At 37.1% G+C, this 13,091-nt stretch overlaps 1 protein-coding gene across 1 annotated transcript in view; it reads left to right on the forward strand.

Moving 5' to 3' along the window:
• GOLPH3 (golgi phosphoprotein 3 (coat-protein)) overlaps nucleotides 1-11,694 on the forward strand; it is a 29,669-nt gene extending 17,975 nt beyond the window's left edge. The window contains exons 2-4 of the mRNA XM_010010360.1: nucleotides 1,444-1,575; nucleotides 7,094-7,208; nucleotides 10,459-11,694. Of these exons, the coding sequence (XP_010008662.1) occupies nucleotides 1,444-1,575; nucleotides 7,094-7,208; nucleotides 10,459-10,883 (672 nt within the window). The 3' untranslated portion in view covers nucleotides 10,884-11,694. The remainder of the gene's footprint in view (nucleotides 1-1,443; nucleotides 1,576-7,093; nucleotides 7,209-10,458) is intronic.
• Nucleotides 11,695-13,091: the final 1,397 nt, after the last annotated feature.

The following is a 13,091-nucleotide window of genomic DNA, read 5'->3' on the forward strand; positions in this document are numbered from 1 at the left end:
GTAGAGATCTCCTGTGGTCTTTTCCAACCTGAGTTATCCCGTCATCCTCTATTTCTCTGCAACTCAGTTTAAAAATAAATTAAGTTTTTGTTACTAAAGGGTAAAAAAAAGTACTTTAATTGTTTGTATAATTCTAAAATATTTTTTGTGACTAGAAAGAACAGAAAGAAGTGGATATTGTGCCACAGCTGTAAGTTTGTGTAGTAGATTTTTAGTTTGTATGTTTTGTCTGATTTAAAAAATTATTACGTAAAGAGACTATTTGATTAGAAATGGTGGAATGTAGGAGTCATCTTTTTGTTGTTGTTTTTGGCTTTTTCCCCTCCCCATCAAGCAAATACTGCTCCTTATCTTACGTGGTTTTTGGCAAAGAAATGTCTGGTGCTAACCAAAATCTTAATTTACAGGAGGGCCCACTTACGAGAATAGCTGGTACTTGCAAAGTATCAGCTCTGATTAGAAGGCTGATTAGATAACTTCTCAAATGTCTTTCCAACCTTTTATTTTGGCCTTTTAAATAAATACCTGTGACATTTTTTCAGTAGTTACTTTCAAGATTCAGAACTTTTTTGTAGACTTTTCAGAAGTATTGGTCATCTATGTAATACAGCTCTTGAAAGTAGCTAAGTAAGTGCTATAGGGAAGTAAGTATTCTCATGTTCCTGGAAATCTGTGTTTAATGGCATGCATTAGTTAGGGGCTGATTTGTAAGTTCAGTGGACTTAAGATGTGTGCATCTTGTGAATCTATATTGGCAGAATAGAATGAAATTGAATTGCTGGATGTCTTGTGGTTCATAGAATAAATGTGGTTCGCATTTTGTGGTCTGTATAAGAACAGTGGGTGTTAAGCTTTAAAAATGCACATTTTCAAAGGATTTAAATAACAAAATAGCTTTTCCAAACACTTGCTTGAAGACTTTTGTCTTTTGGTTTACTATATTCAAGCTAAAAAAATGTGTTGTCTGGTTTGTACTTTTTGCCACATTTGTGTTTCCAGTATACTCCATTTACTTATTATCAATTTTCAGCTTATTATTACTTTATCAAAGCCATATTTTTTAATGGATGAGATATCATATTAATATCTCTCAGGAAACTCATAAGCCTGTGTGATGTAGGTAATGCCAAATGCTTATGTCTTAAAGGTAGTAAGGTTAGTTTGTCTGTGTATAAACTACACTTTGTATGCCACAGTTCATGTTTTGCTGTTTTATTTTGTATCACTTCCCCAAGGTTTCCCTGTTTCTTCAAAGACCAGAAAACTTAAGTGTCAAAACTAACAGGGAATAAGTCTATATATTCTTTCAGGAGTGGTGGTTGACTAGTGATGCTACTTCAAACCTGTATGAAGGCAGGAAAACTGCTTAGAGAATGCAGTAAGCCTCGTTTTCTGTTTGCTTTGTGGAGATGGAGGTATCTTACTGTCTTTCATTCTTCACAGGGTTACACATCATTCTGGAATGACTGTATCTCCTCAGGATTGCGTGGTTGTATGTTAATTGAATTGGCACTGCGAGGGCGTCTTCAGCTGGAGGCTTGTGGAATGAGGCGCAAAAGTCTACTAACAAGAAAGGTAAGTGGAGGAAAATGATCACAATTACTTTTGTATCATGCTTCAGGCAGTATAGGACCTGTAAATTACATTGGTTATAAGAAAAAGACTTCTTATTTTCTTTACGTGGGCATAGGTATCCTGAAGTGACGTAAGTTAGAAGCACAGAGTTAAGTGTTTCAGTGGTGAGCTGACGTGCCGTCAGTACTTGTTCTCTGCTTCTGTTTGTTCTCTTGACGTGTTCCTGCTGTTGTTGGGAATCTTGTTACAAATACTTGGCAGTGGCTTCGGCCAGGGTGGGGTGGCAGCCATTACTACTGAAAGCCAGTACCACTGGTTGTAACCTGCTGAAGGAACTGGCTTGTACAACGTTGGTGAGATGTGGGCTGAAGCTGAAAAGAATGGCTGACAGCCTGCCAGGTGTATCCTGCAAGCCACCAATTTACATGATGTTGCAGTTTGTGCATGGGAACAGAAGGAAACCATCCTTGTACCTTGGGGCCCCCAGAAGACTAAATTCTATATAGTTTTGAGCATGAGTGGTGTGTTAAATTTATTGTACCACTCACTGACCTTTAAGATAGCCAAATTTTAAAAGGTCCTTTATTAAATTAAGCTGAAGATTTGAGGCCTTAATTTATTACTTTGGCTGCTGGATTTTTGCTTTGTACAAAATGTGCAAAGTCACAGTGTCAGAAGAATTTTTACTTCATCATTAGAGGATACTTACTTTACAAGATCACTGAAAACATGGTCAAATGTTGTCTATCCACCACATATAAATTCTCTTCTATGGCTCTTGTCCCTGTCAATACTGTCTTTTGCAAGTTTTTTTAAAGTAAAGCTTACAAATTCCCCGACCTTATCCCAGCTTCATCGTCTTGAAGAATCAAGCCTCTGTTCCGCCAAACAGCTCCTACTTCTTTTAGCTCCATTTAAAGTGTACTTAGCATTGATTAGTTTGCATATTTTTTTTTTTCCTCCACAGCTTTTGGCTCCTTAGGCATTTAGGAATGTTTCTAGTAGGTAGTTTCTTTCTTTGTAAACACTGTCAGCTCTATCTACCTGAAATTTTAATTGAGGTGTTTTTTGTTTGTTTGTTTTGAAAATGGCAAATTAACCTGTGCCTATCTAAAGTAAAGAATACAAGCAAGTTTTTGTCTTTTTTTGCAATGTTTTATTGTGTGAGATTTTGTTGGTTTGGAGGTGGGTGGTGTGGTTTGGTGGGGGTATTTTTTGGGTTTGGTTTTTTTTTTTTGGTTTTTTTGTTTGGTTTTTTTTCCTGTCAGTTTTGTTGAGTGTTTGTTTGTTGGTATGGTTTTTTGTTGTTGGGTTTTTTGGTGGGGTTTTTTTTTTGGTGGGTTTTTTTTGGGGGGGGGGTTGTTTTTTGTTTTTTTTTTTTCTTTTTTTTTTTGTTTGGTTTTTTTTTTAATTTTTGTTAAATCTTATCATGTTGTTTTGTGGGTGGGTGAGTGTGTTTGTTTCCTCCTCCCCTTCCCTTAGTTAAGGTTTTGTTATTTCTTCTGCTGTAAGGCAGTTAGACAATTGAGATTTCTTTTTGCAGGCAGGAGGATTCTGTGAAAAATACTTTGATTTAAAATTTAAATGAAGATTGATTTCTGCTTAAGTAATTTCTTGCAAATAGAATCCCTAACTGGTGATATATTGGAGATTTCTTCCCCTCCTGCCCAAGTTCTCAGTTTAGATATTATTCTCATGAATGACTTTTGTTGTTTTGCACCTTGTTTTAAGTTTTACTTTAACATAAAATTTCAGTCTTGTTTTTGTGTTGGCTAGATCTAAATGTCTCAACTCTATCAAGTGTCTTCCTTGCCTCCCTTTTGCAGGCTTTGCTCCCTTTGCCCTCACCTTAGGCTGTGAGTTAAATACTGTGCATAGTGAGTGGAATGAGCTGTCTAGTTGCATCCAAGGTTGTGATTCATGGGAATACCATTTTCTATATCTTGTGTCTTCCAGATTAGCCCTTCTTCTTCCTCATACCAGGTCCATCTTTCAATTTTGTGGGACAGTAAAACCTTCTAAATACTCAAAACTTTGAAATACTTCAGTGTTGAGGTTTATGTATAAATAAAGTAATTTCGAGGACTAGTGGTTATTGAAGATAGAAAATAGTACTTTGTGCTGCCCTGCAACCTCAGAGAGCAAACCAAGCCATTAGAGTTGTTAAAAGAAATCCCACCAAATCCTTGGCAGATTAACTTCAGTATTTTACAGCTAACGATTATGAGTTAGTTATGAGTGAATTTTTATATTAAAACTAAATTATGAAGTTTACTTAATCAACACAAGAAGTGCTTAATCTTTAACATTGCTTAATTATAAAGCTGCATTGTGGAAAATGCAAATTAAATATTCTGTATAATTGAAATTTCCTCAGCAGCTGGATACAAGGCAAATTTAGTACCAAATTCATCACTGAGAAACTGGAATAAATAAAGACTTTTTGCAGTAAGGCTAGGACCACCATCTCTGAAGAGCCAGGATCTTAGGTTCTTTCTCTACCTTACCTTTTCTGTTAGAGATAGAAAAACATTCCCCCTTGTGGATGTTCAAACTTCTGTGGTGATTCAATTCACAAGATCCCTAACCCACTCGATTTACCACTGCTCTTGTGCTCTTATGACTCTGAAGAGTTAGCCAAGGATAATTCAGCAATAAATCCCTCAAGAAAGAGCAGATCCATGAAGATAGGACAGATGTGACTGGTTTTCCGTGGTTGCTTGAGTCCATGTGTTGGGAAGGGGAGGGGAAGAGAAATACATGGAAGTGTGTACCAGAATACTTCTGTTGGAGGAAGAAGAATTTGTACTGTGAATAGTCAGTGTAACAGAGAAGTGAGAAGAATCATTGAATCCCAGACTGGTTTGGGTTGGGAGGGATCTTAAAGTTCATCCAGTTCCAACCCCCTACCACGGACAGGGATGCCTTCCACTAGGCCAGGTTGCTCCAAGCCCCTGTGTCCAACCTGGCCTTGAACACTGCCAGGGATGGGGCAGCCACAGCTTCTCTGGGCACCCTGTACCAGCACCTCAGCACCCTCACAGGGAAGAATTTATTCCTGATGTCTAATCTCAATCTCCTCTCTGTCAGGATAAAGACATTATCCCTTGTCATGTCCCTACAGGCCCCTGTAAAAAGCCCCTCTCCAGATTTCTTGTAGCCGCCTTTAGGCACTGGAAGCTGCACTAACGTTTCCTTGGAGCCTTCTCTTCTCCAGGCTGAACAACCCCAGTTCTCTCAGACTGTCCTCAGAGGAGAGGTGCTCCAACCCTCAGAGCATCTTCATGGCCTCCTCTGGACTTGCTCGAGCAAGGAAGAAAGAGTGCTATATGCCTGGCTGCAGAGAATTGTAAACTTGGAAACAAAATTGATGTGCATTGTGGCTTCTTAAGAGCTTATGGAGTCCTGACTGAGTTGAATGGGAGAGTCTTTACACCTTACAGCTCTTTCCTTTAAATGGCTGTATGTTTTGGCTCATATTGTTGCAGTGCATGATGGTCAGGCTAGCTTTTTACGTTTCTTTGCAGTGGTAGCAAAAAGTATCTTAACCCCAAATAAGGAAGGCTGTTTTCTAAACTTTTTAAAAAAAAACCCCTTATGTATATTCTAAACTTAAAAGCATTTTTTCTTTCTTCAGTGAGGTTTGTTTTGGGTGGCTGGGTGGGTGGTTTTGTTTTGTGGGGGTTTGTTTTGGTTTGTTTCTTGTTTTTAATAATAAAGCAGGTAAAAAAGATGATTTCACATCTTGCCTGTTAATGTGAAATGGTGAGTAGTAGGTTACTAGCTGCAACAGGCTGGAGACATCCAGTGTAACAAAGACTACTTTGAAACTAATCGTGTAAGACACTTCAAAGAAACTAAAATACTGCTGCAAAGTCAGTTTTAAAAAGAAGAAATGATAAATTGGGTGAGTTTAGGCTAATTTTTAGACTAATTTTTGAAGGAGTATCTGAAAGGTGGCTATTAATAGCCACAATCTAGCAGCTCAGAAGCCCAAGTTGAAGTATACTCCTGTATAATTAAAAACCAGACACTTAAAAAAAAAAAAAATCAGAATCTTGATATAAAACTGGAAGACATGTGATACCATTATATGTACTTAATAGAGGTTTTGAGTCATGCTGTGGTGCAAGCTTGTAAGTCAGAAAGACAAACGTGTTTTTTAGAGAAGGAGTTGCCTGGATTAAAATGTAGTTGTGTTCTTAAAATGCAGCATCCAAGGTTTATGGTTTAAGTGATCTCCAGCTCCTAAATGGAGATCTGGACAGTACCTCAAGAGACCATTTAATCTTGATGCAGTAAAGAGATAATAAGTTTTCTCTGCTTCCTCCCTGGCAGATGTTTAGTCTTAAAATTCTCCATTGAATGCAATTCAACAGCTCCCTGGCTGTTTAATTTGCCTGTTGAAGCTTTTGACAGTACATCCTGCTCTCTTGTATTTCAGAAAAAGCTGGTATCTCTTATTTTTTTCCCAAAGTAGGCATCATGAAATATTCTCTGGTACCTTTTTTTTTTTTTGTAAAAATTTCTTCCATGCTTTCATTTTAGATCTAAACAAACTTTGCCCTTTGTTGCCATCATTGTGGATTGGTTCATTCTTGCTGATTTTTAATAAAAATCTTAGTTTCTCTGCTTTATATGTAATACCATCTAAATTGGAAGTAATTTTCCAGGTATGACCTCTTAGGTATTCACAAAGATCTCTCCAGCAATTTTCACTTCATCTCTGTAACTTTTCACACCTCTCAGTTTGGGATCATCTTACCAGTATTAAAGCTGTCTTAATACTGCAGCTCATTTCAGTGTCATCGCAGACCCTATGAAAATGTACTGTACTATTTGTAGTAAGGATGACTAGAACTACAGAACAGAACTAATGGGATGATTTTTAAAGGACACTGAAGGCGTTTCCAGGACACCTGACTACTGTGAAGTGTTTAAAAAAAAAAAAAAAAAGCTTTCTCTTGCTTCTTCTCTTATATATTGTGTTATTTTTTCTGTTACTTGCCTGTTACCTTTTTACCTTATGCTTATAAAGTGCTAACTTGTAATTGTTGAACTGCAGTATTTTGAATAAATTGACTTGAAGAAGTAACATAGACTCCTATCAGAGAGTAATTTAACACTACAGTAACTTTATTTTGGGGAGGAAGTGAAGGACCTGGTTGGTTTAGTGGAGTATCTTGCTTAAGAATAAGGCATCAGGCATACTATTAGTGCTATAAGGTTAAGGTTAATTTAATAGATAGCCTATAAATAAAGCTGTGTTAAGACATAGCTTTCTAATGAAATTCCTAGGTAGGTTTGGGGTTTTTTTTTTGTTTTGTTTTTTTTTTTGTTTGTTTGTTTGTTTTTTTTTATTTCCCAACAAATGGGGGTTTTATTTTTTTTTTAAGTTGCTTTTTCTTAGATTTTTAAGATTTCTTTAGTTTTGATGGCAGGGAGATTTTTTCCAGATTTTATTGGTGAATGTTTGTAGTATATGAATTAAGTCAAAATACTGTTCTATCTATCCTAGGTGATTTGCAAGTCAGATGCTCCTACAGGGGATGTTCTGCTTGATGAAGCTCTGAAACACATAAAAGAGACGCAGCCTCCTGAAACAGTACAAAATTGGATTGAACTGCTTAGTGGTAAGCCTTGGACATAATGTGTTTGCTTTTTTCCCCCCAATAAAGGTAATTATCTAGCATCACTAGAGATTATACTATAAGGTTTTGGGGGAGAAAGTATGCAAAAGAGTTAATTAGTCTGTTCTCAAGGATAGTCTCTTCTTGATTGTAGCCTGTAATCAAATATAAGTAACTGTTGCTTTTGACTTGATACAGAAAGGATCTATATGGAAGTGTCAGAGGACATATCAACTGTGTGGAAGAGGTGCCTTCTGCTGTTTCTGAAGTAAATCGGGACTGCACCCTGGAGATATAACTGCCTTTCTCTGTAATTGGAAATCAGGGTTAGTGGAAGTTTGGAGTATAGGTGTATGGATTCGGTATTCAGATCTTTTTGATGAAGAGATAAGGAGCTTGCTGCTCAGATGTGAAAATTGATGATTATTTGGCCAGTAATTTATGAAGAAAAAAGAGTCAGGAGCTCTATTTTCTTATTAGGCAGACAAGTTTAATAAATACTTTCAAGTGTTAGGTGTTTCTTTGTTGTTCAAAACAAGATGAGTACTTAGTACACAGCTCTTCCTGCACAGCTAGTAAGTTTTGGAAAAAAAACCAACAAAACAGATGAGATATCAATTAGATTTAATTTTCACAATTACAGTTAACATTTTTTTCATATACACTGCCAACAGCTGAATCCCCAGGATGCATAAATTAAACTGAAATTAACAATGACCATCTTCTAACATGCAGTGCTTTTACTTGGTTGTGGGGGGTTTTCTTGTTTCTGTAGCCTGAATTCATCACCAGGGTTTGTCTGTTTTTACAAAATACAGCCGCTTCCTTGGAGTACATCAGAACTGCACTTCGGTTGTGCCAACACTGCAGGAGAAAAACATGCTGTTTTGTCAACATCATGACTCTGGGAGGTTGGGGTGGGGTGTGGGTAATGACACTTTAAGTTGTCTATCTGAATCTGTTACTTGCAACAGCTGATGAGAGTTTCAAAAATGAACAAATTTCTCCACCTTTCTCTGCTTGCTGTTTTCATCCTGTACCACCTTAAACAGCCTTCTTTGCATTGTCCACTTCATGCTCCTGTCCTTCCTTGCCATCCCTCACCTCTTGCTTATTGTCTCCCCTCTCTGCCTGACAGTCACGAAAACAAAGCAGCCCTTGTCAGTAGGGGGCATGGCTGCTGCACAGCGTGGCAGTTCAGTTCCTGCTCAGCTCTCCCTCACTTTAACAGCCTGCAAAACCAATTCGTTTTTCTTGTCCCAAATACATAATTTGTGCTGACATTTCACCTTCTCTCCCAGTGCAGAGCACGTCAAGTTAGTACTGATTTAAAAAAGGTCAACTAATGAATGAACAATGTTGTATGTTTTCTTTGAGCTAAGCTGTTTCCCTGACCCTGCTGAGCTTTGGCTTTGGGAAAATAGTTATTGTCAGTGTGGTGACCAAGACTTGGATCAATCATTTTTACTTACATAATGGTTATTAATTACTAGTTCTTGGATGGCATTAGAGTTCTTTGTATTTCTCATGGTTTAGAGGACTGCTCTTTGAAGAAAAATATTTTTATGTTTTGCTAGGGTTTATTTTATTATGAACTCTTTGCTTTAGGGCCTGATCCTGGAAAATAGCTCTCCTGTTGTAATTAGGAGCAATGTGAAGAATGCAGCTTGAAGTTACAGTACATACAAGTTCAAAGCCATCATGGAAATGTTAATGTGGACGTGTAAGGTCACGTTTGCTAGGCTGATGTTGTTTTTAAGATAGCCTCTAAGGGAAGGAAGTGTAGAGCATACAGAAGCCTGGATCAAAATGTCGGGTCTTCTGTAGACGTAACAAGCATCTGCCTGGACAGGCAAGTGTCGGTGTAATTGAGGAGATTGGTCACAAGATGTCAGCACAGTACTGGTTTTTGTTGCCATACAGCCACATCCACCTAAGAAATGTAGAAAAGTCTAGGAAATAGCCTTTGCCCTGTGAAATGCTGTAAGGAAACTACTGTTTAGTATGTGTGTGATAGTTTAATTCATGGTCAAGCTGGGGAATCACAGTCAGTGAGTGTGGGACCTACAGGGACTTGTATAGTTCAGGAGTGAGTGGGTTTTCTGCCTCTCACTATGCACTTGGTATCACCTCATTTGTTTACTTAACTAGCTGTTACTTGGATACAGCATATGTCACCCTCCATCACAGCAGGAGAAACCTTAAAGTAATCTGTGGGTATTATTATTGTTATTATTATACCAATTAATTTTTTAAAAGCTTTCTGATACAGAAACAAGTTGATACAGAAATTCTTGCCTCATTTATAGAAAACTCCCATTTGTGTAAGAAATACGTACTGCTGTTTCTTTTCTCACCACTTAATAAGTATAGACTCTTTTATATCAGGAGGAGTTTTTAGTATGTATGATAAATACTTTATTAGACTGGACTTAAATTTTTTAGCTTGTTAAGTAAACTCTTAAGCAAAGGTGAATTTCTCTTTGCTTAACAGTTCTAGCTTTATCGGTAGCGTTGGTGCTGATTTTGTGCTTTTTAAATTCCCTTCTCTATCCACACAGAATCATGCACTCTGAAGAACCCAGTTCTCCTGCCTTAACAAAAAGCATTAGAAATAATTTTTGTAGAAATATTAAGTTGCCCTCCTAACATGTGCTTGTATGTACAAATCCCTCACACACGCACAGTGCATGGTTACCGTTTCACCTGGTGGGGGCAGGAACTGAGAGACTGAAAACTGAAGAAATAGAGAAATGCACTGGGTAGGTATGTATTAGCTTGCCTCTATGGCAGTAAGAAAGGCAATGATACTTCCTTCAGTCTCTGAAATGGTAAAAGGGTGGAAGCAGACAAATGTAAAAGATTGGAGAAACTGTTTATTTTTATTATTAAACTCTTTCTTCATGTCTGGTTTGGGTTTCGTTTGGGGTTTCTTTTCTTTGGTACAAGACTTTGGTACAAGTTATGTCATATCCTTAATCAGGAAATGGCTTAACTAGCATTTCATCCAAACTTTAAATGTACACTGACGTTCCTTCAAGGAGGCTCTTACATTTTCTGTCTCTTTGTCTATATCTGGGTAGGTCAGATATTGGAGAAATGCTGACATTATCACAGTATTTTAGTGTAATAGTCAGCTATATAAATTTGACAGCTCAATGTGCACCACAGTGAGGGAGGGAGGTGGAGAATTCGCTGTAACAGTATAGCTTAGACTTTGCCTGACCACTGGGTATTTTGCTTGTCTTTTCAGGTGAAACATGGAACCCACTGAAGTTGCACTACCAACTACGAAATGTCCGTGAACGGTTAGCTAAAAATCTAGTGGAAAAAGGTGTACTGACAACAGAGAAACAGAACTTCCTTCTTTTTGACATGACTACGCACCCTCTCACCAACAACAATATCAAACAGCGCCTCATCAAGAAGGTTCAAGAAGCAGTTCTTGACAAATGGGTGAATGACCCTCACCGCATGGACAAGCGCTTGCTGGCACTTGTTTACTTAGCCCATGCTTCAGATGTTCTGGAGAACGCTTTTGCCCCCCTTTTGGATGAGCAGTATGATTTAGCCACAAAGAGAGTGCGGCAGCTTCTGGATTTAGACCCTGAGGTTGAATGTATGAAAGCCAACACGAATGAGGTTCTGTGGGCTGTTGTAGCAGCTTTCACTAAGTAACTTCATTCAGACTGAAGTGTTCTCTCTCCTTTCATGTAAACCAGTTGTTTAGTCTTCTATTGACTATTCATGTTTTCTGTAATTTGTACCTTCTCACATGATGAATCAGCTTTTGTTTAATGGGAATTTTAAGTGGTGTATTCCCTCTTTCTCTGTGTATCTGTATGCAGGATTCTGCTGGTACAAGAGACTCTCCTGTTTAAAAACAACAGAAAAAGGTTTTACTGCCATATTGGCATTCCATTTCCTATTCAGTTTGAGTTATCTGAAATACTTTGTTTAATCTATTTTTCATCTTACTGTTACTGAAGTGGTTTAAATCACCAAAGCTCCATGTTGAAGTGTCTTTCAGGACATTTTATACACAGGTGTTGTTTCAATTATATCTAACAAAATTACTTTAAAAGCAGAAATGCCATTAAGCAGCTTTGTCAATAGTTCCTGTAAAACACCCCATTAATTTTACTTTTTATGTAAGTCTCTTGTGTGCTTTTATTTTAATTAGAACGATAGCTGAGTCATAAGGCTAGTATGGAAAGGTCCAGCTGTTTCATAAACCAGTTTTGGGATGGTATACATTCCATTATATTGTATATATAGTTCAAATTGTATATTAACAACTGCCCCATCTTAGTATTTTGCAAGATCTGCTTAGTCGTACACCTGCTGCCCCTTATTTGCTGTCAGCCACTGCCATTCGATGGAAAGAGAGGCCTCTTGTAATGAGCATGTATGTGAAAGCTGTTTGTTTCCAATGTCTGCAGAGTTTGCCATCCAGGTATTCTCAGTCTATGCATTGCCTTCGATAATTGGTGTACGAAAAGAGATTGCTTTCTGTTGTTTTTGTACTTTGTTTTGTTTTGGTTTTTTTTTTCCACTCCCTCCTGTATGGAAGAGGTGACAAGTACAATTCTTGAGTGCAGTTTTTTATTTCATACACACATTAATGTTTGTCTCTTACACCTTATCTATTTTACACTTTAAAAGCAAAAATTCAGTCCTAGCAGGTGTTACATGTAAACAGTTAGCAAATAATGACTGCAGTTCAGACAAATTAAGATTTCTGTAATGGATGCTCTGCTATACTTTGATTTCCTTTTTTTTTTAATATACAATTATGCTGATTAGCACACTATTGTAAAAAAAATTATAAAACTGGCTTTTTAAAATTTATTGCCTCTTTGCTACTCCTTGTTATCTTCCATTGGCTTCACAATGTAAATATTGCTCATTGAAAAAATTAAGCAACAATTTACATTTCTTTTTTTTCCGTCATAACAATGCAGATTTATAGTGGGGCTTACAGGTGTTTAGAAACTTTTTTGCTTCATATTCAGAGCAAGAATACTAGATGGTGTATAACTGTAGAGTAGAAATTTAAGGGTTCCCTTAATCTGTATACTAGCTTTTTACCTACAGTAAATAAACTATGATCTTGAAAGTGCCTGAAACAGAGCAAGCATGTCACTTTTATTTTTTTGTTGCTAATTAGAAAGGTTTTATTGCTTAACTGAAAGCTTTAGTTAATATCCTTCTTATTAGAAAGGGAGAGTTTATATTAAGTAGATCAAACTGACCTAATCGGCGGTGTCACTCGGATCTGCAGGATTCATGGCTGAGACAGACCGAGTTAGCTTGTGAGTGTGCAGCTGTGCCTGCCGTAGGTAGACCTCATCTGTCTTAAGCACAACTCTACAGCCTCATCTGTGACTGGAATTCCAATTTTGCACTTAATTTTCAATCATTTAGATGCTTAAGTAGTTGACTTTAAAATACAACTTAAATTCATCATACCATTCAATTCATATATAACCTTTTTTAATAAAGGTTTTTAAAATATGGTCCTTAACATTTAATGGCACACTGTTCTTTCAGTTCTTAAATGCTGTTTCCTTAGAAAGATGAAGTTAAAAATATATTGTAAGATACTTCAAACTCTGGTTTACAAATAAAAAGACAAGTGTTCTCTCAGTTGTAAGATGCTGTGTTTAACTTTGAGGAGCTTGGGCATGAACTTTGGTTGTTTTCTTTTAAACATTTTAAAATGTGATTGCTTTAAGTGGAGGAAAAGTGAAAGTTGCCATGTTGCTCTTGCATTTGACAGCATAGAGAATACTTTCTGTACTTAATAGTATGTGCTAACTCACTGCTTTCATTGTCTCTCCTGTGATCTGTTTTCTCATTTTCTGTTGCTCTTTGAAAGGAGAG

This window comes from Nestor notabilis, unplaced genomic scaffold (genome assembly GCF_000696875.1).
Source record: "Nestor notabilis isolate BGI_N333 unplaced genomic scaffold, ASM69687v1 scaffold12472, whole genome shotgun sequence".
NCBI lineage: Eukaryota > Metazoa > Chordata > Aves > Psittaciformes > Psittacidae > Nestor > Nestor notabilis.